The 26,897-nt window shown below is 39.2% G+C and overlaps 1 protein-coding gene across 1 annotated transcript in view; it reads left to right on the top strand.

Moving 5' to 3' along the window:
- Positions 1-20,424, top strand: part of SUSD5 (sushi domain containing 5) — a 38,508-nt gene extending 18,084 nt beyond the window's left edge. Inside the window, exons 3-5 of the mRNA XM_058819303.1 lie at positions 2,377-2,495; positions 10,717-10,905; positions 19,154-20,424. Of these exons, the coding sequence (XP_058675286.1) occupies positions 2,377-2,495; positions 10,717-10,905; positions 19,154-20,424 (1,579 nt within the window). The remainder of the gene's footprint in view (positions 1-2,376; positions 2,496-10,716; positions 10,906-19,153) is intronic.
- Positions 20,425-26,897: the final 6,473 nt, after the last annotated feature.

Here is a 26,897-nt window from a genome sequence, read left to right on the forward strand (position 1 = left end):
ACATGCGAGGTACACCTTTGTAAGTTTGGTCACACTGGATAACACCTGAGATAGGTTCTTAAAATGAATTAGCTAATTGCTAAAATCTATCAGCTACAAACTTGCAATTTATTGTACAATATTTCAAAACAAAAGGTGAGAAAACTAACACTTTAAATATGTGATATTACTCATGAAGGTATCCTGTTTTTGGCAATGATCTCATTGTACCAAGGATGTGTCACCCACAGATAACTGATGAAGAACTGATAAAGAAATTACAATGTTTTGGGCAGAAGCAAAATAGATAAACATAGAAATTGGAATTAGAAATCAGAAAATTCAAGGCGAGACTTTAAAAAATGTCTTCCAATTCTCAGGAATTTTAGTCTTTGATAGAACGTAGAAATGAGTCTGGACTGATTTTCAGAGACCAGAATTGTGTGTTGGTAACAGTCTTCAAAACAAATTTGTTAATTTGTTTTCTTTTGTTGGTTTCTTTTCTTTTTTTTTTTTTTTTTTGAGATAAAGAGAAAGCTTGAAGCCTAAAGTACAAAATTACAGATAAAAAGCACATTGTTTTTGCAGTCATATAATTATTTGTTTAGTTAGTGTTGGAAGACATAACTGATCCAGATATCTAAGCAACTGAGTAATTATTGGAAAGATCAAGGTTGATGAATTAATTTTTGAAGGGAAGCATAAGTGTCTCGTTCTCTTAGACCTTGTAAGACCCAGTGGAACAATATGTGAATATTATATACATATAGAAAATTTCTAATTCATGTCCTGATCCTCCCACTCATCTGAACTTACTTTAGCAGGTCAAGTTGCTTTTGTCTAAGTGCTTAATTACTGACTTAGAGGTCTCAGACTTTAAATCCATTAAATTATGAGAGAACTGGATTTAAAACTTGTGGGGACAATCTTGTCCTTAAAAAGGGACTTTTTTGAAGGGATTATTTTTTCCCCCTCAAAAAATCAAGTGTAACTTTCTATACAAAGGAAACAAATTTGGTTTTAAATCAAGTAAAGGGGCTTTCAGCAGGGAATGACATCATGTTGTTTTCCAGAGGAGAAGTGTGGCAGGAACCATTCTGGTGCATATGCGTGACCACCATCATACGGCTCGTTTCATGTTGACTTTGTTTGTTTGTATTAAAAGAACAGTAAAGTTACATATTTAACTACTCAAAAGCTAACACATGCCCAAATGAAAATAGTCTGTACAACCATAATTCAGCCTATTTCTGTAAATCTCTAGATAACATTTAAGGGCATGATCAAATACTGGGTTTCCACTGGATCTTTTTCACTCTCAATTAATGGGCATTTTATTTTCTTTATTTTGGAGTCTTTTGTATTATTGGATTTTATTTTATCTTATTTTATTCCTCAGATTTATTGGAGGACTGATAGCCCATTAGTTCAACCATTGCAAAATACAAAATTATAAATTTCCTCCACTGGAAGGATTCGTTCTGTGGAAAGTGTTTTTATCTTCCTTTCACTAGAATAGCTGACTGTGCAACACTTCTACAAGCTTGCTGTCCACAAAAATATAAACCCACACCATTAATATCCAGCTGCAAAAATTTGCCCAGAAATTACTTTCCCAGCCTTTGTAACCTTCAATCTAACAGTAAAACCAATGTTTTCTACAACAAACTCTCTTCCATTTGCTAGTTTTAAGCAGACAGCACAGCTGAGAGAAGAGATAATTAGCAAACTCTTCATCATCAGCATCTACAGGGTTGTAAAACCCAATACAGACCTAATACCTTTCTTCAAGGCTATCGGGGGCAACAGATTAGGTACAGCTGAGTACCAAACCAGAAGAATTGGAGTTTACTCAAAAGTGTGAAATTGTTATTAAAAAAAAAAAAAAGAAAAGCTGTTTTTCTTCCATGGACCCAAGCTGAATTTTCTAAGTTTGACTGTGTTAGCTTTTGAGCAGTTAAATATACAACCTTAATGGTTCTTTAATGTAAATGCTAATAATTTATAAAATTTCAGATCAAATCTTGAGTTTCCCATTAATTTCTATCCAGGTGCCATTGCTGGGAATATATATTGCTGAACTGTGAGAGCAAAATATTGACTCAATTACTCTGGGTATAGGTCTGATATTTAGAAGTATTACAGAACATAATAAGATAAACATCCTTTATTGCTCCCTATGCCTTGAACTGATCTACAGCAAACATTTTTCTAATTACTTCTATTTCTCCCTTGGCTTTTTTTCATAGATCTTCCCACACTACTGCTTTACGTGCCAATGCTGAAACAGCTAAGGCTAAAGCCTGACTACTCTGATAAAAAAATCTCCAAATTTCACCTGCATGTACAACTCCAGAAGATTTCTGATTATTGTTTTCTTCTTCTTCTTTATTTTAGGACAATTATATGCAGAAAGACGGGCAGCAAACAGCAGAGCGTGAAAGCCATTGATGTTAGAATTGAAACCGATCCCTTTGTGAATGACCAATATGATGCTTTTTGTGTAAAGGATGAAGGTCAGCACTGCTATACTTCTGAAATAACACAGAGTCATCACTGTCTTGCAACATTTAAAGTTTTGCCTTCAATTTTTCTGCTGCTGAGAGAGAAAGGGGGAATGTTAAGGGATTAATCTTTGTAGTAATCGCTCACTACAAGAGCCAACTGCTGCAAAGACATTGGTTGCAGCTAATAAATTGTATTGTCTTTTGTCTTTGCTGCAGTTTAGTGAGTTCAAACAGCACTACTGATCTGGCAGAACCCATTTTGGTGCTCACAGAACATACTTTATGGAAAGGAATATATCTGGCACCAATCTAATGGAGATGGCTGAAGCATGTCGCTTACTCAGCACTGTAGCTGACTGTAACACAGGTTTCCAGCTGCAACACACCACCCTGTTGTATATCTATCAGTATACAACATTTGTATTCAAATAACTTCATTTAAACCTCATTTTACTTTAAATTTGGTTTGGTTTTGGTGTTTTTTTAACAAGTGTAGACAAGGCTGCTAGGCACACTGATATATCCCAGATGATTCTGAAAACCAAAAACATTCCAATTTATGTTGATGCTTAAATTTTTAAATATTTAAGTTCCAGAACCTACAAACGAAGATGAATTCTGGAGGCCAAAAGTAAATTGTTACTAATAGGTACATAAAGAAATTTGGGATTACATAAAGATTACATAAAGAAATTTGGGAACCCCCAAAAGAGATTGTTGATGCCCACAGTGAGTTTTTGCATCTGATTTCCAAGAAAAGCAAGGGTAAGCTGATGGCATTTACTGAGAAACAGTAAGTTCCCAGCACAGGGGGTCATTCTGATAAACTGTCAGTGGCAGGAGTGGGGATGAAAATACGGTTGAAGTGAAATGTGGCAGAGGTGATGCATATTTGATGTACACCAAATTGTTCTTTTTAGAAGGAATGACTTTAGCAGAGTTTGACCATCCTCTCAAGTAACCCAGGCTCCGTGCTGCTGTGAGCGATGCCAACCCTGTCACCCAGTTGCTAATGTGGTCACACAAGCACCTTTGTGCTTTCTCCATGGTGCTCCTCACACATAGGACCAGCTCCCTGTAAACATCTGCAAAACTCTCTCATTGTCTTCCTTCAAGCCTCTTTTGTCATCATCCCCCCCCCTTGAGAAAAACCTTGTAGTGGGTTGGGACAGCTGTGGGATGCTGAAATCATTGCTCTGGCCACTATTGTTCCATTGTGCCCTTGTGCTCCCCTGTGTGCCTCCACCTGCTCAACTTGGAATGTTGGATCTTGGAAAAGGAGCTGTGTTTACCTTTTGGGTTTGGCTACTGCTCACGGTAAAGGGGCAGACAAGAACATAACCAGACAAGGCTATGCTGGAAAAGAGCACTACATGGGACTCAGAAACTGCATGCTTTAAACTTTGGGGGAATTCAGATCATTTGCAAAGAGTGTACAAGTTGTGAAGAATTTGTTTTGTAGAAGACAGGGAATTTTCTGATGACAGAAAGGGATGATCATCCCACTGCACTCAAGCAGCCTTTACACACAGAAACATTTCTGGATGACTCTAAGGTTGCATCTTCCTTAAATATATAAAAAAATTGGGATGCAAAGCCCATGTTTGAACAGAAAGACTTAAGTGAAGTTGTGTGGCAGAGCCTGGTTTGTAGCTGATATGAAAAGAGCAAAGTCTGGAATGGAAACAGCCTTAGCATTACAAGAGTGACACACAAGGCAGGACAGAGCTGTTGGCTGATGAAAGAACATCCTCAGGGATGCCACTTCCAGTTTTAGCAAATATCCAGTAAGAAGCAGCAAGAGTAAACTTTGCACCACAACCTCACACACAGCATATCTGTTCTGATCTTGTGTACATGTGGCTAATAACTACACATCTAAGTTTGGATTAATACGTTGTTTCTTACTTGAAACCTCATGAATATTTTTTTTTTTTTTGGTCTTAGAAAAGTGGACATCCCTTTTTATCTATACATTTGCAATTATAATATAGTAGTACATTATAGTTAAGTGCAAAAGGCAAGTTGTTTTGCCCTGCTGGAAGTTATAAATCCCATGTTTCTTACACTGAGATCTATATTAATTTCTTCAAGCCCTTTCATTTCTTTTACATCCACCCATCTAATAATGAGCAGACAGCTCATTATTATTATTTCCTTCTTTGTCAGACTTGCCTGAGAAGAACCAAAGGCTCAGACAGACTGATAGGTTGAAAACAGAGGGAACAGTCACATCAACCTCTACTTCAGAAACTGAACTGACATTGATAACTCCCTGCAACTCCACCTTCAGTTCTTAAGACTGTGCAGAATGCATCTCAAAACACCATGAAAGTTCTAGTACAAACCAAATTGACTTCTTATCCCTTGATTTATAACTGATCTTCACTCAATTAACCTTTCCCATGCAAACGAGTGGAGTCAAATTCCTTAAGCACACATCTCAGCATACCACTACACCAGGGCAGCAGTCAGATGCTGCAAGAGCTCTGGGTGTGCTTACAGCATCAGGCTTCTACAAATAGAAGTCCTGAAGAGAGAGACAGTTTTTTGGTTTGTTTCTGAAATGGATTTTGATCTGTACACACAGAGGAATCACAGCAATTGTTGAGACTAAGAGTCATCTTTTACGGGGAATTGATTCTAAGGGCTCTGTTTGACAAGGAAAGATGTAGCTGTAATGTTTTTTGAATGCTCTGAGTATAGCAGCAGTTTGCACAGTACAGAGAAATGTGTCTTCTCATAAACACATGTTTTATGCAGCCATTAGAGTCAGCAAGACAACTCTGTACCAGCTCAGGATCTGCTGAGAACGTTTCCCTTTTAGGCCCTGAGTGCCAAAAAATATCTAAAAATATATTAGGTTTAGCCAATTTTGAAAATGCAGTATCACACCTAAGTTAAATCTGGCACCCAGAGTGTGTATCTCTATTAGAGTTCATAAGAAAATACCTTAAAGTATAAAGTAGATAAAGCAAGAAAATCAGAAAACTGGGGTTTTTCCTGCCTTTTTTTTTTTTTTGTAATAACACATACCATTCAATTCCATATGAATATATATAATCCTTTTGGTTTTCTTTCTTATTTTTTTCCTGCAGCAAAGGAAAGATCTCTTTGTTAATAAACCCCAGGTTTTAGTGGTTCTTTCTTCCAGTGACCCACTGTTACTTCCAGGCAACAAATAAGATCTGTTCCATAAGGCTTTGATTTGCTGCCACCACAAGAAAACTAAACAGGCAGCAACTTGTAGTAGAGTACAGCATAAATGCAAATCAAAGTTTTTAAAGTATGACTGCTGGCTCCAAATATCCATCAAAGCTTGATGGCTTGTGTACATATTTTAGTTAGCCTTTTTCAGCAGTAAGAAAAAAAGAAATCAGTGTATTCTTTACAGCAAACTGTACTTTACAAGAGCAATCAAACTGAAGTTTGCTTTGTGTAATATTTGAATGATTTATTTGTATTTGTCATGCTTTGTTGTAGATATAATTTTTTTAGTGCTACAGCTTTATTTTTCATGGCTTTGCATATAGCTGACAGTTAATTCCCACTTCTCTGGTGATGTGACTTAAACTAATAATGTCCCACAAGTCCTGTCTGATCTAAGAGGCATTGGCATCCTAGCATTGGTAGCTTACAAGCAACATTTACATTGGCTATAATTGGGTTTTGACTCTTCATACTCAGTGCTTCTATCCAAACAGAAAAATTCCATATACTTTACGGTCTCTGCAATCAAGAAGCAAAATAAACACCCTCACCCATCTCATTCACAGGTCTGACTGTTAGGAGTTGCATTTTCTAATTTCTTAATGACAAGATGCCATCCTAAAAATTCCAGTGGCCTCTCTGGAAAAGCTCCACTGAATTGGATGGTTGTAATGGGAGATGTTTTACGTCAAAGTGGATGTCTCATGTCAGTTTTCAGAGTGTGGTGCACAGTTAAAGCAGCAATTCTAGATAATCAGATTTCAGTAAATTCCTGGTTCTGCCAGGTGGTGTGGAAGCTGCAGTCTGCATCTTCTTCATGTTCATTTTTTTGCATTGATCTTAGGCTATCCTTTCTGTAGACAGTATTTTATCAAGACATCTCAAAAAAAAAATCTTTGCAGACTAGTGGGATGCTTATAGTTCAGATAAAGGAGATGCTTCTGGTGTAATCTGGACTGGGGAGGAGAATTGCTGTGTTCTTAAAATGACACGTGCCAACTCTTTGCCAGAAATCACCTGTCACAAAATCCTTTCCACAGGTGTTCTGGGTTTAAAGTTACTATTCTGAGGAGATATTTTTCCTAAAAGCCAATCATTACTGCATGTGCTAACTCAATTAACAAGAGATCTCTTTAGTCTGATGTAAAAAATAGTTACTGAGTCTCTAAGAGGTCTGTAACCACAGCTGTCACTAGCCCTAACATATCTGTGCTCAACACCCATATATATCTTTGCTGTGCCACTTATTCCCATCCATTTACCAGATGTTGACTCTGTTCTGATTTCTGCACGTGTATATTGAGCTCTCTCTTGACTGTAACGGTGACTTTCACTCCAGGACAAAATCTGTGCTAAATTACTGCTGATGTGAGGATGTCCTGTGAACTTTAACTAATTCCCTTATATCTGTGCTGTGCTGTCTTGCTCTGAAGCTCAATCCACCCTCTCTTACTGGAGGTCAGTTATCAACATATGGAGGAATGTTATATGTTTGACCTCAGTGTCAACATGTAGAAAATTCTGGAAGGCTCACAATGTTGAGAAACCAATTCCAAGTGTTCAGGTTTAAGGTATGATGGACATAAACAGGCAGAGCATGGGACCTTCTTGATGTTCTGCTGGATGGCCCTTGAGTATCAAGCAGATCCAGCTTTTTTTACTGGGAACCGTGAGTTGGGCTAATCTTTCAGCCAGTAGCAAGAAAATATGCAGGTTTGTGGGAGGATAGATGAGGGAAAAATCGGTGCTCCAGATGGATGGAGGAGCCAGCCCTCATCTACCCAACAGCAGCTCTGCAGGCAGCCCCCGTGGTCACCTTAACAAAGAGCACTACTGTTCCTCTGCATGACAGGCTGCTGCCAACACGCCCTCTGTCACGCTCCGTGGCCCAGATCTGCCTCCTCTCCTCCAGCAAGAAAATGGCCTCAGTGCCAGCACTGAGCATACACTGTTGTTCCAAATAAGTCCCATGCTCTTCCAGCCCCTGGTACAAAGGCTGCACACAAAAACATGAAGCCTGTCCCCAGAAGTGGCTCGGTGTGATGAATTGCTGTGCCAGTGTCACTTCTGTATGTGTGCCAGAAAGAACAGGTTTGGCAAAAGGCTGAGCAGGAATTGTCATAGCAACTGAGACTGCAGCAGGACGAGGAGCCATAAGATGCTGTAACCTGGAAAATTCCTGCACATTTTATGCAGGAGAGGACAGCAGCAAAATGGATGTAGGAACTTGAGTTTGTCTTTGTATCAGCTTTCATATATGCTTGTCCATGCTGTCACTCAGTATGTTCTGCAGCAAAGGCATGACCTTAGAACGTCTCATGTGAGAGAGTCAAGAGTTCCCCACACAGTGTCAGTTCATGAACATCTTTAAAATCTCTGTTTTTCTTTCTGTTCATGCATCAGCCAGATCTCTCTTTCAGGGGTTCATAATTCTGTTACTGAGTCTGTTGTCAAATTTTACTGTAAAGATCCCTTTGGCTTTCCTCTTTCCTGGAAGGTTATAATGTGCTTTTTGAATGTGTTTGCCATAGTTAACTAATGTGTTGCTTTTCTGCTTCCTCTGGCAACAGGATTAAGAAGCAATGCTTTGTAGATAAGAATACTCTCTGATGTATAATTGTTCCATATAGCCTTGGGATCAATACTTCCCTCAGAACAGATATACAGCTCCCATTTGTAGGGATGGAAGTAGCTACATAAATAAAGTACACGAAATGCAAGGCTCTGTAGCCTTCCTATGAGGCAATAAAATAATTTTTTATACCTTTCATCCACATCAATCTCCGTTCACCCGGCCAGTTCACAGGAAAAGCATTAGCTGCTAACTGCTCCTCACTTCCTCGGATGTCAAACTTCCATAAGATTCTATATAAACTGAGCTTTGTGTAGACTCAAAAGCTTGTTTTTTCTGTCAGTGTGTGTGTGCATAACTCCCACTAACTTCTGAAGGTGTTAGACAGTGTATATATATATATATATGCCTCTGTGTGTGTACAGTACAGAGAACAAGCTTCAAAGTTTGACTTCAGTAGCATGTCCCTTATATTAGTGGCAGATATTTTTCAGCATACCCAGTTGAGAAGTGGTTAGTCAGGTCTCACAGACAATTTCCAAAAGCCTGATCCAAAGGAACTTTCACAGAGTGTGGATGTTTTTCATAGGATTTTCATTTCACTACAAGGTAAATGACTGGCAAAAATAAATACATCATATTTCTAAATAAGCATGTATTTACCTATGCCTGAGTCAGAAGTGGGTAGGTGATGGGAAAAGCTGCAGCCTGAGACTCACAAGTGTTTTGCAAAATGTCCCTGGGCAAAAGCAGGAAAGCCTGAGATTTGCAGAGGGGAGATTGAAAAGGCTTTTCTGTCAAGCCTATTGCCCATTGAAAAACTTGTGTCAATCAATGAAACACTTGTCTTGCTTGCAAGATCTTGTGGGGATGATGCCCTAAAAGTAGACTCTAGCAAAATAGCAAGGGTGCTCTTTGAAGATGTTTCTTCTTCTGCATGTCTAGGAACATAGTCTTGGAGTCTTTTCAGCTTCCAAACAAAAGTCTTTTCAAGGAACATCATCTTTGCTTTACCAGGTAAACAATCAAGTTTTTGTACCAAAGCAAACCATTTCAACAGGAGAGATCAATACTAAAACATAGACCTAGCCCCATGTTTCCCTTATCCGATATAATTACCAGAACTCACAGCCTTTTCATTTTGGTTGTTCTGTATCTGGATAAAAGAAGGTTTTGGATCTTCTAGACAAAGTAAAGAGAAACAGCTGCTTTTTTCTAACACAGTCAATAGGATTCTAGAGCCACTGGAAAAAATTCCCAGATTTGAGAAAGAACATAGAAGTGATAATTTGTACCAACACTGCTGTCTTTGCCCTTGGGTTTCTTGGTAAAATCCATGTTCTTGCATTATATTTTTGTTTGTTTGTTTTGTTTTTCCGTAACCAAGAGGCACCTGTTCCAAAAAGGGCTGTAAAAATTATGGAGGAAAAAGGGACACTGCAAACCCCTTGTGAAGAACTCTTGACAGGGAAGAAGGTCTTTGAGGAAAGAGAATCCACAATGCTCAAAATTTCTCTAGAAAATCTTGATCTACCTTGTTAACAATGGCCAACATCATTCAAACCTAAAAAAGAGAATTAAAATTCCATTTACACTGGTGGTGGCAGCTGTCAGCTGTCAGCCTGCCTCCTCTCCACACTTCTTTAATGCAACAAAAACCAGTTTTGATCTCGCTCATAGTAATTTTTCTTCCTGGTTTTTAATGCTGTCAGCAAAAATACTATCAAACATCTTTTTGAGTTTTATACCCTGCTATAAATTTAGCTCTTCAGATTCTCATAGACAGCAGAGTTATGTTACCCCTGGGTGTTCTTAATCTGATGAGCCCAAGTCACTATTTATTTTAGGGTGTCTCTACCCTGAAAAGATAGATTTGAATATCTGGGAAGACCCCTGATTTGAGAAAGATTGGACGATTAGAGATAGTCTGAAAACTGAATGGTGTTCAGCTGGACCTCTTCTTTCTGTGAGTGTGGACTGAGCCTTTGCTCAGCCTCTGCTGGTTTCCTACAGCGTAGAAGAGATCAAGGTGCCAGTCTTAAACAATCCCACCAGCATTTCTGTGGTTAAGAAAAATGACTGTGTCCAAATTGTTGCATTCCAGTTCCAACCTGCCCAAGCTCTTGTTAGCTTTTGTAGAATCAGGCATGGAAGACAGCTGTGATCTGGCATCCTGCCTTGTTTGAAACAAGGCCCTTCTAAATGCGTGACCGTCAGACGGTAGTGGCACGGTAGTAGACCATCACAGCAGTGGCATCACAATTATAGCCCAATCAATTACAGCTGGAAATAATTGTGAAAGAACACAAGAGCATGAAACAGATGAGATGTACAACTTCTGTGGACTTGTATAAGTTCATCCTCAGGAAAACTCTTAGCACTGCTCTTAGCACGGCACTGAAGAACTACTGTGAAGTCTTTACAATGTCATCTCTTTTTTCCTTCCAGACAAGCCCTGTGGGGACCCACCATCCTTCCCCCACACCATCCTGCACGGCCACACTGGCTTTGACATGGGGGATGAGCTGCTGTACGTCTGTGCCCAGGGCTATGCCATGGGCAACAAGGAGTCGGCGTTCACGCTGCTCTGCAACAGCTGCGGAGAGTGGTACGGCCAGGTCCAGGCCTGCGTCAAAGGTCAGCCCAGCCAAAAAACTGCATGATGGCTTCTTTAATCTGCCCCAATAAACAGGAAAACGCTTTCTATCTTGCACCATGCCTCCAGGATTTTTGTCTGCAAACGCAAGAGTAGTTGCCCAAATATTTACTCCATTAAAAAGAGTGAAAGTGGGTTTTCTTACCAAATGATTTGACTCAAGAAAAGATTTTTCAAAAAAAAAAGACCAAACCACAAAACCCCCAAGCAAATTGTAAAATGGCATTTCCTTAATTTAAACCCTCAATAAAAGCAACCTTTATGTGTTAGTTAAATTCTACAGCAGTCTTTTAACTTTCCCCTTGTTCAAACATAGGGTAAACAGTACCATGAGTTCAGACATACATGTAATCTGAATTCTGCTTTCTCATGTTACCTTGTTCAATGCATAAACCCACCATTTTTCCCAATATTTAAGAATGGTCATCACAAAATTTTAGTACTTTTTTGAGAAGGCTATCACATCTATTAAGTAAGGTTTCTGGCAAAACAGATAAATTTTAAGCAAAGGAATGAGCAGCTGTTGGGTAGCTGAGCTATCTATATGGGCTGGAGTTAGTATATCCATTCCAGAACCTATATATTCCTTAATGTCTGGAGGCTTGCAATGAGTTATTTTTACTCATGAATATACCACCAGGCAGTGGATAATCATGAGAAAAGGTCAAACTTGTTCTTTATAGAAATAGGTCATGTCTGTGCACTAGGGAACTAGATTCTCAAACCCATCCAACAAGTATAGATACACAAAAAAACAAAGAATGAAAGCCCCAGCATTTTTCTCAACTGTTTCAGCTTCCAAAACTGTTTTACAAACAGCAGTTCAGATGATTGTGCAAAACAATGCAGGACATAGAGGAAGAACGTGGAGGGAAAAAGAAAATAAATAAATATTTGTATCTGATCATAAACAGTTTGGGTTGGAAAGAACCTTCAAAGTCATCTGATCCAACCCCCCTACAATAAGCAGGAACATCTTCAACTTACCCAGTGTGTCTGAATCCCCTATAATCTGCACCAAATTGATAATTCTTTTTCCTTTACTGAGGTTAGTGGAAATGCTATCTTCATCACACACAGACAAAAAGCTGTATTACAGCAAAATAAGGAAGGGAAAGAATCAGGCCATTTAAGTTGTCTGTGTTTCACTGTTTTCTCTGGATAAACAATCTATTTCTCCTGTTTTTCCCGAGCCTTTCACACAGCTGATGGGGAGAGGAAAATATTTTTTTAAAAAATAGGAAAGCATGGCTGTAAAATCACAAACATCAACACTGAAACTTGGGAGCAGATGTGATATTGTAGATTATGATTTTTAAAATTATTTAAATGTAGACTTCATGCTGGGGGGCTTCCTCTGATTAATGTTTTTGAAATGCTTTAAGGACATGGGACAGAAAATACAATAATTGTTCAAGTAATAATTATGTATTTAATCCTCCTGATCATAATTCTTTAAGAAAGAAGACTTTACAGGATGATTAAAATGTGTGATACTAGGTTTCATTATTTTTTAAAAAGTAAGAATCCAGTGAAAAAGAACAACAACAAAAAAAGATAATTTAATTTAAAGGAACCTGATTTAGAGTTGACTGATAGTTTTGGGTCATAGGAGAGAGAACAATTATTAAGTACTCCAGAAGTCAGCTCACAGATGGATTTTTAAGTGCTTTGAGGCAATAGAGCACCTTCCCTACCGTGAGGGTTAATGATGGGACTTAATGGAGAATTTATATTCCTGTTGGCAGACTGGACCACTTCTGTCCTGGCTGGCTGACATCAATGGAAAGATGTTCATGCAGCCATTCCAGTGAATGTTTAAGTGCTATGTTTAGAGCCTGGTAAGATGATACAGTGCCCTTGCTCTGCATCTGTGCTGGGTGAGCAACTGGGAAGCGTAAAATGGTCCCGATGCTCTTACTCCAACAAAAGGAGGCCACAGGAAAAAGCTCTGGTCAGAGCACTGAGAGATAGAAGGCCAGTTCCTAAATCTTGCAGTGTCTCTGAGGCTAGGGACAAGTCACTGTACTGCCCTATGCTGCTTACTCCACCTCATCTGTGGAAGAATGACAACATATATCCAATTTCCTAAAGCTTGCTGGGATTTGTGGATGTTACACCTTGAGTAACATCATTCTACTTGGTAACTGCCCCATTATAATACCCAGCTGTCCAGGCAGAATATCAGAATAAACAGCAATAATTGCATGCTTTTCTTGCTTGTGGAAAAGCATCAGACTGGCTTTACATTCCCAGTTGTTCATGCAGAGCAAATATGGAGTCACAGAACTATCATCATAGCAGTGGCTAAATATAGCAGTTAAATGTTCTTTGAAGTCTCTTTGTGATCATCTTTCCTCTCTGTTTTGATCCTGCAAGAAGAGATACAGTCCATTCTGGCACCTGGGATATAAGTGCACCTAGGATATAAATGTACAGCCATACAGTCAGCAGATTTGCAAATTAAAATTTAAAAAATATGCAGATAATCAAATAGGCACATACTGCAAAATACATGGCAAACCCTGGCTATGGGCATAATTGAACAAAATAATTTTGGACTTATATTAAGTGGATTTCAGATGCAGTAAAGCATGATGGAAATTTAAGTGAATTCTAGATACAGTGAAGTATGATGGAAATTAGGAAAGCAGTATATTACAAATGGCTGTAAAGTACATTGTGCACACCAGGTAATAGACAGCATTTTTTAATTAAGATGCTTTTTAAGACAAAAAGTGACTCTGTTTCCCATAATTCCTTGTGATGAAAAGGCACTGTGTTCTTGCTGAAAGCTCAGGGATATTTAGCCCAACGAAGCAACCTTAAGGAAAGAACAGGGAAACACATGGATTTTGCCATTTATTATTTTTTTAATTTCTGTAGAGAGAATGCATTTGCTTCACAAAATATATTCTGAAGAACGCTGTAGTAAGGTCTGAAAGCAGATGCACATGTGCCATGCTGTGGCTGTTCTGCAAGCACAGAGATTAAACTGACAATTGCTAAATGACATTTGTTTTTTCTTTTTTTTTTTTTTTCCCAAAATAAACCATGAGCTCAATATCAGAAGCATTGATACCAACACTTGAGTGGCAGGGGTCAGGGCTGGACTGCATTAGGCTGCATTCTCTAGGGTTTGCTCCCTCAAAGGGAGGGCAGATGAGATGGCTGGGAAATCATGCTCCATCTCTGCCCTGAAACTGGCTCAGAAGAATGTCATGTATCTGTCCTTTTCCCTGGATTATTTGGGTTTTCCCAGCTATATGCTTGTGGCAGGAGAGTCCATATCTTCTACACATCTAAGGAATCTCTCCAGTGACATCCCTTGGATACACAGCTAGTGTGTTCCAAGGTAGTCCAACTTTTCCAGGCTGAGGACTATCCTTCAGATTCAGTGTAAGGAGGACTTGGCTGACTTTGACCACTTAATCTGCAGCTTCCAGGCTTGTTGCCTGGCTCAACAACTCTCATTACTTCCAGAGTTTTCAAGAATTATATTGGCTCACATTCATGTGGTCTGTAAGCACGACTAGCTAGCGCCATTTACTTTTGGTTTTTTATTTTTAATGTGGGGAATCAAACAAAATGTCTCTGGCTTTTGATCTTATTTGAGAATGGGGTTTTTTTTGTTCATTCTATGAGTGCAGAGGAAGAGTTGTGACAGACAAATATAATCAGCAACAAATATGTCTGTGGCCTGTCAAAACAATTGTTATGACAAACTTTGGTTCCCTTTTCAGGCCTGTCACTGAGGGGTTGTATTAGATTAATGTAAAGTATTGATCTGGCATGAATGGATTCTGCCAAATGGAATAAGTTGAAAAAAATTGATGGGTTATTTATTTATATTAGCAGGCTTTCTGCTGGAATAAAAGTTATCCTCTTTCTTATAGCTATTGCAAAAGACAAAAGGCACAATCTCTGTCTAGCATACTGTGGTCAACTACAGAGAAATTTGTGTGCCTGATCCAAAATAAATGGATAATTCTTTGAGATGTTGTAGCTCACAAATATGACTTATCTTAGGCAAATCAGTCTACATGCTCCTTTCCTTCCCATCCTTAAAGACAGATGCTGTCTTGTTAATGTTTGCTGTAGCTACTTTGAGATTCTTAGACTAAAGATGTTTTATAGAGTACAAATATTTATAATGATGGTCTATATAGAATCAGGTTTCAATTTCCTGTACTCCAAAAATACACCCATAAAATACGCAGTGCGTTTTATGGTTGCCCAAAATAGCAACACTCAAAATAGAGCTTGGATACCAATATACTATCTAGAAGAAAAAAAATCAGCTGATCCCAGAGTGTGGAAGACCAGGCTCTTTGTTTTTGCCTGTCTCTGTATTTGGTTACTGTTTTCACATTAGGATCAAAAACTGAAGGAGATGAGAGCTCTACAGAACTGGATGCTTCTCAAGCAGGATCAATTAATAATTAAAAGGATTTTACCTTTTAACTGAGCTTCACGTCTTTGGTGGTATGTCATTTCAGCATCTCTTGCTGTAAAGTTCTCATTTCAGACTCAGTAATCTCTCAGACAGTGAATTAAAACTCACTGATCCTTGAGTCTGCCAGAAGATGATACGGTCAAGGTGCAACAACGACCAAATATAGAAAGATTTTGATCTTGAACAAATTAATTTCAAGGCTGGCTCTTCATAAAACCAGACCTGCCTAGGTGGAAAGAAAGATGCAATCACTTTAAAATCAATTGCTAGCAGTTTAAAAAATATATAAAAATAACAGTTACAACTTCTTGGATAAGAGGTGGGGCTGGATCTTTTTTAGTTGTTGCCCTTCAGTACCAACACTAAAATTTAGAGAACTGGAAAGTCTGGGAAAGTGCTGAGGAGGTGAGCAAAAAGAAGTGCAGAAGCTGTGCAATCTATTCCAAGAAAATCAAGCTCATGGTGGACTTAAAATATTGTCATGGTAACACAGAGTCACTAAATATTGAGTCCAAGTCCCATTTGAAGGTCTGAGGCCCAGAAAGAATAGAGTATTATTACTGTGTAAGTCAATCCAGGATCATATAAATCAAACTCCAGAGTAAGGGCGTCTGTGTTTCCTTTGATGGTCAGAGAGCTCAATAGCTGCTTTCATTTTGGCATCCCATAAGCTAACATTAGTTATGTTGATAGTCTCTGCTATAAACTCTACAAATAGGGGAGATTGAATATGAAAATATGTTAGAGCAGCTTTACAACTTGGGCCACAATCTGATTGTGAGAGGGAACAAGACTCCCTTATGTGGTGACGAGCAGCGCATAATGAGCTCCAATCTCGGGATCTCTTTAGATTACAATGGGCTTTTTCTTCCCCCAGCTCTGCATTAAGAAAACACCAATTCATTCCTCTACAGGCAGGATCATGCCCAAAGGCAGCATGTTTGATGGAGACTCCATTGATGGCTCAACAAACCTTTAATATGCTCTGATAGACTGAGTATTTGCACTTTCTTAGAAGCACATGCTTTTTCCTGATGTGCCTCCATAGGACCTTCTCCTAGAGGGCTGAAACCACAAGGCAGGAGAAACACTGAAGGAAAACAGCTTCAAAATCTCTAAAAAGCCTGTTACAACAGTTGTTAGGCATTCATCAATGATCCACTCACACATACTGGTCAATGAGATGAATAATAGCTGCCCCTTCACACTGCTAACTAAAAAATAGGTCTGGAGGAAACAACACAAGCATGTGGATGCAATTTGTGTGTGCAGATGTGTGTGCCTGCTCACCACAACATAAAAATTACTGTTTGAACCTCAGCTGGATTACTGTAGTGTGGAAAGTTAATGAGTGGCAAAAAGAGAGGTTACAAGAGACACAGAGGTGAGGACAGACTTGTGATGATTCAATTACAAAAATAAAACAACGACCATAATGGTTGGTAAACGGTGACTTCTCACATTGTGATGTTCCAGTTCATGGACATGCCACAAACACCTATAGGCTCTCCTCAAACACACTGAACTTTAGTGAAGCAGGCATCCCAGATATCAGCTTCTAGTGGGAGTCTGGATTATTAGAGGATGTAATAGTTTGAGGCACCATTTTCATGCAAAGAGAGTGCCAGCCAGGTAGAAAAACTCTAAAGTGAAAGTAAGAGAAGGGACAAAGTGAGACTAATGTTTGGCAGTCAGTAGATATGCTGCATTGTGATGGATAGGGCCATGCAGAGCTTCATGAATATGTTGCTAAAGTGCCCTGGTATTCAGAGTTATCTTCCATACATTTGCAAGTCTGAAATACTATTGGAAAAGATTTCAGGATTAATTAGAAAAGTGAGAGCCCTACCAGGAAGATTTCCACTCTAAGAGTTTTATTCCCCTGTCTGTTAAATCATCCTTGAACGAGACAGAAGTTTTTTCCTGCTTTGGAGAGGATGGGGATGATCTGGAGGATTACACAGGCAGATGAGAACACTGGGACCAGGAGGGAGAGGGGTCTGTTGTTGGCACTTGCTGTGAGATGAGAGGACCTGCTAAGAACATCCAGCCCTCCAGCCTGATAGCTTTCACAGAGGCATTAACTCTCTGCAGGCTTTTTGGGACACACATTTGGGTTTCCTTAGCATAACTGCCTTGGTTTCTGGTAGACCCAGATGCTATTCCAAAGAAAATACCTTTTGCTAATGCTCATTCTGTTTTGGCACCTGGCTTAAGCTGTTCTGGCAAAAAAGCGAGCTGGTGTGAGCTGTATCACTGCTAAGTGGTTTTGGTCAGACTGGTTTGACATCATTTCTAATCTTTCTGAAGAGCAGACCAAATATGGCTCTGCCAGAAGTCTGGGAAGCAGTCTCCAAGGAGAATGTGACTCAGGCAGAAATTGAGGTGGGCCCCAGATGAAAATGTAATTCAAAATCCGTTGACTGTAAAAGGCAAAAGAAGATAAGGGTTTACAAAGGCAGTGATCTGTAAAACAGGTTCTCCCATTAATGTCTTGTTTCCCATGCCATGCCAGGTCTATTGCTTCTCTGTCTTCATAAAAGACTAAACACCCTCTTAAAAAGAAAAATTCTCACCATGATTCAGTTTATTTTCCATATCCCAAAGCACTATTTTTTATGACTTTTAATGCCAGCATAAATCTCAGAAATTACATCAACTTTCAATGGAGTAAAATTTGTGTGAACTGAAAATCAACCACCCTGTCTCGTTTGGAAAATTTTGCATTGAGCTAAGGCTTTAGAATAGTGGAAGAAATATTAAGTACAATGCACTATTCCATTCAAATTCAAACATTTAGCTTTGTGCTTTGAGTCAAGTCTATCTTGCTATCAGTGGTAGGTTTGCTGAGTATTTCTAAATCAAACTCAAGCTTTATAGTGAATCTACTCCTCTGCTGCACTCATTTTTTTTATCAGTTTTGTTCTGTGTTCATTTTTTTTCTCTTTTCTCAGTGGCAACATTTAATTCCCTAAAATTGGAAGCCTGAGAGTTGATTACTGACAGACAGGATTATCATGTTAACTAGGTGTTAGGTTTTAAGTGTTTGAGACAGAGATTTCCAGCCTTGCAGGGTGCATCTTGCTTTCTTCAGATGAAAACAAGCAGAACTCAGTGTCAGCCTTGGTGGTGGAGTCTGCCTCAGTCAGCTCTGAAGAGCTCTTAAGAAATAAAAAATCCTGTTCTGGCTCCAGGCATTGCACCACCGTAACACCAAGGTGCTTGAAGAAATGCAGGATACTGATAAGAACATGCCTTGATATCTTGAGCATAAGGTACTGAACATAATTCTTTAAAATCATCTAGCTTAAAAGGGATGAAGTTGCTGTGAAACTTCTAGTTTTGTCTGGGGCATTTTTTTTTATTACCAGTTAATAATTGGTATGTCTTTCTCTCCACACACATTTCTTGCTTGAATAAGATGAATTTTTTTCTCAAATTTTGCAAAGAATCATACTAGGGAAAGAAAAAGTTTGAGAAAACAACAAGCAAAGGAAGTCCTCTAACTGCAGACAATGAGTTATTTACATTAATTTTTAAATCTGGAAAGTTAGCATTGACATCTATTGTGATTTTTTTAAACAAAACCCTTGAAATTGAGTATCAGCTCAAGGACCATGCTCTTTTCAAATAAACAATTACACAGAACGAAAAACTGCCTAGAAGACACTTTGCATTGCACCTCTCTTCTTGGATTCCTGTAATAAATGAGCTCAGTGCTTTGACAGAGAATGAAATGTTGGTTTATGAGTTTTTGTTTTTAATTTTTCTAGATGAAACCGAGGCACACATTGACTATGAAGATAACTTTCCCGATGACAGATCAATACCTGTTGCTGAGAATGACCATGGCAATGGCAAAGAGGAAATTGAGCAGGAGCAAATACAGCTTTCCTTCAGTGAGGAAGGAAGAACTGGGAGTACCAATTGGGTTACTCAGCACACAGACATTGCTGAAAAGGGAAGCAGGGCACCAACTGAGTCCCCTGTGTCACTCCTCAGCCAAAAAAACTTGTTTTGGTTTCCATCAGAAACTTTCAGTGAGCCCGAACCAGAGAAAGAGACAGATGATTCCACTAAAGCACAGTTTTCTGAAGGTGATAACCACATTGGTGTGAAGACAGTCTATGATGAACCTGGTGCCAAAATGTTTTATGACAGTGAGGATTTCCCCATTGGACCCATTCTCACAATCAATGATACAAAGACAGCAATGGGTGCGGTTGCCATCACTGACGAGTCGTGGTTGGATGGATACCCAGTAACACAAGAGGTGGTGGAGGATGATGAAGAGGGTGATAAAGTCGATGGTTCCATGGGAACAGAAGATGACATCATCCTCACGACGGACCAGCCAAATCACGTGGAAGTAAGAAAATCAGGAAATGGCAGCCCAGGTCCAGAGGAAGGTCTAACAGAGATTGTGGCAGCAACAACAGCGGCAGGTGATGAAGGGGCTGAAGAGACAGCAGTGCCACCTACATCAGTGAGTGGTCTGGAGAGCTTCAGTGTCAGCAGGGGTTATGATAATGCTGTGTGGGAACATCTGGCAACATCTCTGGAAACTGTGACTCAGGAGCCCACTACAACGATGCTGTTTGACATCAGCAGCTTAACAACATCCATGTCAGAGACCTCTGTGACCGTCAGCCCCTCTGATCACACCCCATACACAGAACCAAGAGACACGACCACCTACCCAGAACAAGTAGCAACCACTGCACCAGCTCCAGACATCATTACTGACACAGCGACCCAGGACTTAGCTGAGCAAGAAAATCTCACCCAGGGCCTTGGAGAAAAGCCTGGCCCCACTTCTGAGCCATGTGAGGGAGAGGGTTGTCCCAAGTCCACTAAAGGTGCTATCATAGCAGTAATAGTGATTCTTCTCTGCTTGTTACTGGTTGCAGCTGTTCTGGCAGTGTGGTTTTTCAAAAAAAGGCAGCAGAAAAATTCTGTTTATAAACTAAATGGAAGGTGTCAGCCCAGACATCACTGTTACCACCACTACCACCACCAGCACATTGAAATGCAGAAGGTCTAACCAGGGGCCTTTTGGCAGAGATCAGAAGGAAAAACATACTGAGGCTAGAAGAATCACTTGACTCATGGATGCTAAAATCCAGCAGTGCAGAAAGCAGAAGAAAAAAGAATGCTAGAAGAACATAGGAGACAGAAAAGATTTCATCCTTTTGAAATTGCAGTCTAGCATGTTTGACTTTTCAGAGCTAAAGAATCTGTACATTTTTATCACAAGGGTCTTTTGGGGACACCAGCAGGACACAGTGTGCTCAGTAGCACACCTTCAATTTGTTCCGCTTTTACATTTTGCTCCTATTAATAATAAATTAATTGATTAATTTCTGTGTTACCTGGGTATAATGTAATGGTAGGGCTGGTCAGGCCTCTGGTCTGTTCTCAGTGGAAGAGGAAAAGAAGGAAAGAAGAATGGAAAAAGGATTTTTTGGAGCAACCACACACTTGGTGTTTGTTCCTTTTTTAGAACCTGCCCAAGCTGGTCAGGATAAACCACCATAACAAATTATTACCTGATGTGTCTTAAAAAGAAAAACTATTTGCTGCCAGACTTTAATGGATAGTATTGCAATGATTACTAAGGTCATTTTCTTCAATGTTGTAAATTTAACAAGCCACAAATGTTGCATCATTATGCTACTTTTCTGGAAGGTGTTCTTTTAGCCTTAGTGAAGAAATGCCATTCTTATAACTAATCTTCCTGTAGAAATGATGATGTTTCCGTGGAATTCAGAGAATACTGTAAGTGCCATTCTTCCTTGAGCATGAGCAGGAGAGGAGTCAGAGCACCTTGGAATGCAGGTGTTATGATGAGTAGCCTCTCATCACAGAGCCAAACACTGATAAAGCACTTTCCAGGGGAACCCTCTATAAAATCGGCTGCTTTCTGAACACAATGTTGACTGACCAAGATACTGAACTTTAATTCACAGCCAGTAGTACCTCTGGCAACTGAAGCCATGTGTAATACTTGTGGAAGGACTGATTTTTCACCATTCTGCTCTTGCATTGGCTGGAGGCGTGGACATTGGCTCTGGGAGATGGGCACCCCCTTTGCCATACTTCTTATTGTGGTTTGAAAAATAAAGCAGACTTGGGAAAAAAATAAATTGCATCTGGTTGATAAAATGCATTCAGCTTTTAGACTGGGTGTTGGTACAAAAGCACTGAGGCTTTTCCAACAGCACATTCCATCTCAAACAGTTCTGAAAATGAACAGGAAGAGAGGGGAACACGTTTTGTAGAATCCCTCAGCTTAGTTCGTGTGAGTTTAGTATGAGGTCTTCCTTACATTCTGAATGAACAAGAGGAAATCCGGCAACTGTGAATAATCTGCAGGTCATAAATAAATTCATCTGCCATTCAGCCTTAGCCTAAGAGTAAGAAAATGTGCCTGGGTGGAGTTCATTCCATGCTCTGGCTTGAGTTGCAGTGGTAATCACCTCTAACTCCATGGAAGGTAGGCTTTATGAAATGGAGTGCAGAATTGGGCCCATCTTACATGCAGCCATCAATCTCAGGGCTGGTAAGCAAAACAAAGCATTTTTGGACAATGGCTATGGGTTATCTTGGAGAGTCTGACCTCAGAGGGGTAAGAGTTGAATCTTGTTGCCTGGCAAGAGCCACAGTAAATAAAAATGACAGAAACTGTACAGATTTGTAAATATGTCTCTGACATATGCATGACTTTATGCTTTTAATGCATTCTACACCATGAAATGACTCAAAATTTCTGTTGTAAACTATTTTTTTAAAGCAGTTATAAAAGAAAAAAGTCAACAATGGATTTCACACGAAGCAACTTTATGGAGACTGTTAACTCAACTAAAACATATAACCTGTAATCCCATGGAAATATGCTGAAAAACAAACACAGGAACATCCATTAAAAATATTGCTTAACTGAAAGGTACAAGTACGTGTTACAGTTCCATGTAGCATCATTCTAAATGAAAAGTCAATTCTGTTTGTCCCAGGAACTGAATGTGTAAAAAATGAGACTCAAAATATCATTGCAAACACAAATTGTACAAGGATCTTATTGGAGATTTAGAAACACTTGTTATTCATGAACCAGAAGAAAGTGTACATTAACATAATGCTTTGGAGGTATTTAAATAAAACTCAAGTTACAAAAACACCAGGAAAGGAAGTGTGTGCGTGTGTTTTTGTTCAAGTCATCCAGTTTGCCCACAAATTTATGGAAAAAAGATAGTCCTGTTACTTTCACAATTCTTGTAGAAGATACTTTGATATTAAAAATATTAGCTAAAATGTGTTTAGCTTAGACTGCCAGCCCAGTTCTGCTTTAGAACATCTACCCTCCTTTGCAGCATCATCTGTTGGTATTCACAGTATTCACTATACCAGGGAGTTTGGGAAAACTAATAAAGAGATGGGGATAAACAGCTCTTCAATTACACATTCGACTTGGACTTCCTTCTGTTTGTGAAACTTGGCTAATCACAGATAATGGGAATGGCAAACAATATACATTATACAATGAATATAAAATCTTAACATAATAAGGTAAGAGTAGGAGATTAATTAATTAGAAATCAAAGCTGAAACTGACAGCTGCATGTTGAAATTATGAGAGGAAAAAAATGGGGGGAATACCAGAAGTGCTTTAGCAATATGTGGTCATTGTGCTGTACTGCTTATTGCTTACTGTACATCAAAAGCTGTTATGCTGGAGATCTGTTGCCATGGGCATTGGACCCAGCATAGATTCATTATTTTGTTCAATGATTTACCTTTTTTAAATACCCAATAATTTATAATACAAAGACAAAACATAGTACATATCTGTGAAAGATCACAATATGTAGCTTTGAATGACCATTTAAAAATTAGCCTTAATAAGAAATTATTACACTATCATAGGACTTGTCAAACTACAGGGTTTCCACCAGCTCAGGATAATACTTGAGTGTTTAATCCTTTTTCAGATAAGTGATAGTGAGAATGGGGCAAAGGTAGAAAGCCCCTTTTTTATTTTCCTTTAAAGTTAACAGTCATATAAAATTACTTCTCTGACTCCCATATTTCCACTTGAAAGTAAGCAAGTTCCATTACTTTGCAAAAGAATTAATCAGGAAAAAAAAGCACATTTGTTGCTTCAGGGTGCTGAAAAGACCTACCTATGAGATATATCAATGGGAAGAAAAAGTTAAAAATAATCAAAGAAAACTTGGAAAGTTTTTCTACAGGAAAGGTTAGCATTTATAAACTTCAAAATTCAAACTCTCTACAGAATTTCATTTCCATATAACATCAGTACTTTAAGTAGAGAGAAGAGGAGAAGGAGGAGAGATGGATATCTAAACCACTGAATATTTCCTTGCCAAAAATAAATAAATAAAAATGTATCTATTTATTTTAATATTTTTTCCTAGGCACTGAAGAGGACTTAAGATACAAACCCCTGATTTGCTGGGGTGTGCAACCCCAACTTACCTTGGCTATTTCTTACTTAACTCCTTTTTTGTATAGAGCTTAAACCCTCCACACTAGGTCATTCAAGTCTTGAGTCACCAGGAAAAAGAAGTCGCTGTTTAAAGCATGGCAGACGACCAAAAGTTCAGACAGCTGCAATGAAGGATTAGTTGTGGGTTTTTCTCACTGCCTTGCTACAAACTGCATCACAGCTCTATGTTCAAACATTATTAAATGGGAATGTTTTCTCTGGCACTGACTACTCCTCCCCACAGTTTAAGTATTGAATTTTTTTAACTGAAGTAGCTTTGGTTTACAGCTCACATTAGAACTTAAAAACATATTTCCATAGTAGCTGGCATATGCAGGCAACTGTTTATTCTCAGTACCAGCCATAATAAACACTTGTACTTTTATAATCCAACAAATCTTTGTCTAATCACAACTCCGTTTTCAGGGCTGTAAAATTTGCATGCTATTTAAACCATTTTTCATGAAGACTCTCTTGAAATGGAAAGATTTTCTAAGTGTGCCTCCATTATCAATACAGACCAATAATTCACTGTAAGGGATGTGAAGATAAATGGTGGGTATTGATGCTAACTGAGAAAGAACTTTGTAAAGCAGGGCATGCTATCAGATTTTCAGGGGGAGAGTTTGTCTGGAAAGCATGGAGAAATGACACCTCGTTGGTTGGATGGGTGAATTAAGAACAGCAACTGACTGACTTTTGGGTTTATATTCTAGCATTCCAAAGCAGTAAAGCTCTGGAAAATGGAGCAATTTGAATTTGCTTTTGGCTCTTGCCTTGTCAACAGAAGTAATGAAGGTCTGCTTGCAGGATTGCTATGGCAAATGAAAGGGCCCAGCAGGACATTTGTATTCCCTTTGAATTTGCCAGAACTGATCATTCTAAAAGTACTTGTTTTTCATAGTTGATTTTGTTGGCAATAGGAATCATCGAGGCACAGAAATATTGAGCCTGAAATGCTCTTTTATTGGAGCAAAATTAAGTTTTGAGGAGAAAAATCACTACCATCCTTCTTCCTTTTTTTAATGGATGCTGCCATTTGTGAGGATGAATTCGCAAGGAGCCAGCAATAAAAAGAATTGCTTTCAGCAAGAGTAGGCATTAATTTGAAAAGGATTATATTCTAGGCAGAGTCTGTGAAATGCACTGATTTTCATCCTGTGCATGTCTTCCCTTACCCAAGCTTTAGTGCTTACTGTCCAGAAAGCCAGTGGTTGTGTTTTTCACCTAAACAAATATCCACCTCAGTGCAACACCATTTCTGACTCAGTTTAATCTTCAGCTTCCAAGCAGTTCCGGATCATGCAACAAGAACACAATTTCCATTCAACAAGAACACAAGCTCAGGAGTCCCATGCATGCAGACCCCTGTGCCAGGAATCTGCCAGGAGATGGGCTTCACACACCATTCACCTCCAAGTGGTGATGGAACATGCAAATGGAGTTATTGCAGACCTGATTGTGAGCACTGACAGAGCATCAGAGGCCAACAGCAGCTACCAGGATAGCCAGCTTTGTTACTATAAATGACAGTGATTATTAAAAAGTGCAGCTCTGCAAGAGGCAATACTACCACCAAGGTGGACAGAGACAGTACCAGGGCTGCACTCAAACCTGTCACATGAACACAGTGTGTTCAGCAAGATGATGTTCCCATGAACATCAGCATCACACTGTAAGCCTTGCCAAAAGTGGAGACAAATCTAAATATCCCATCTGGTTAGGCAGAAGTTGCTAGCATCTGAGGCAGACAACTCACAACTGCAGGAATTTGGGGTGGCAGAAGGGAGGCAGGAATATTCCCACTGCCTCCCAAGAAGAGTTGGCAGGATCAGAGAAGTGGAAGAATAGACACTAAGTTATTACAGTCACATGTAAATGTTGGCATTGAACAATAGCAGCAGGAAAAGAAAAATCAGTTAAAAGAACCTGAGAATGCTGAAAAAAGCCACAATAAATACTGAAGAACTGGAAGAGGAGCTATTTCTCATTAGAAAAGAACAAGGGTTTGAGAACTACTTGTACTTATTAAGATGGAACTGGCTTGGGACTATACAAAGTGGAAATTAAGAAAGCCAGAAAAAAAATCCACAGACACTTGAACAAAATGGAAAAGGGATCATGGTGCCGTCTCACAAGGCTGCAAGAGTATCAGTTGCCTCCTCAATTTAAATCAAATTGTAAAGGACAACAGAGTTATTTTAGGCAGGCTTAAGAAAAAGAAATCATTGGCTAATGGAGATCTTAGTAAATCATGAAATCCCCACCTGAGAAACCACAATGGGAAGGGAGTTTAACTACAAGATCAAGAGGTGAGGAAATGAGTGAACCTGAGAAAGGATTAGCTAAGGAAGCCTTGAAGACCAAATCACAAGCTTGCCAGAAAATTGATAATACCTGAGAGACTTGCAATAACCATTGAAAAACTGTTCAGTGAAGAGGAAAAATCAGGGTTCATAGGAACAAAATGTATTCTCACTGTAATCTGTTGAAGTCAAATGAATCACAAAACAGGTAACTCTGGTGCTTACTTTTTACTGGTGGAGTGAAAAAATGGCAGTATTTTACCACATCCTTTGCTCTTTAAAAAACATAACGGAAATCTCAGACAATTAGTGCTAGAAAGGGGAATGGAGCTCTTTAACTGGAGAGAAATAATTCTGGGCGCAAAACAATGAGGTCCTGGAACTTATTTTCTCTCATCTTGCACCTACTGCTACTTGCTCCACCAACAAGCAACACCTGATTAGGAGCTTTATACACGAGCAATTTCCACACAGGATGTACAGCCATGGGAGACCTTGGGCTCAGGAGCCTGAATTAAAACCATAACTCTTGGAGCCTTTGAGGTGTTGCACTGCAGTGCCTACAGACACGGCACACAGGAGCTGGGACACCACAGGGCACCACAGAAACAAACAGCCAGGCAACAGCCAGAGCCTGGCAGAGCTCTGAAGTCGGTTTGGTAAGTGGTGATAGCAAAAAAGTGAACTAAAAATGCTGTAAGACAA

The sequence above is a fragment of the Ammospiza caudacuta genome, chromosome 1 (genome assembly GCF_027887145.1).
Source record: "Ammospiza caudacuta isolate bAmmCau1 chromosome 1, bAmmCau1.pri, whole genome shotgun sequence".
Lineage (NCBI taxonomy): Eukaryota > Metazoa > Chordata > Aves > Passeriformes > Passerellidae > Ammospiza > Ammospiza caudacuta.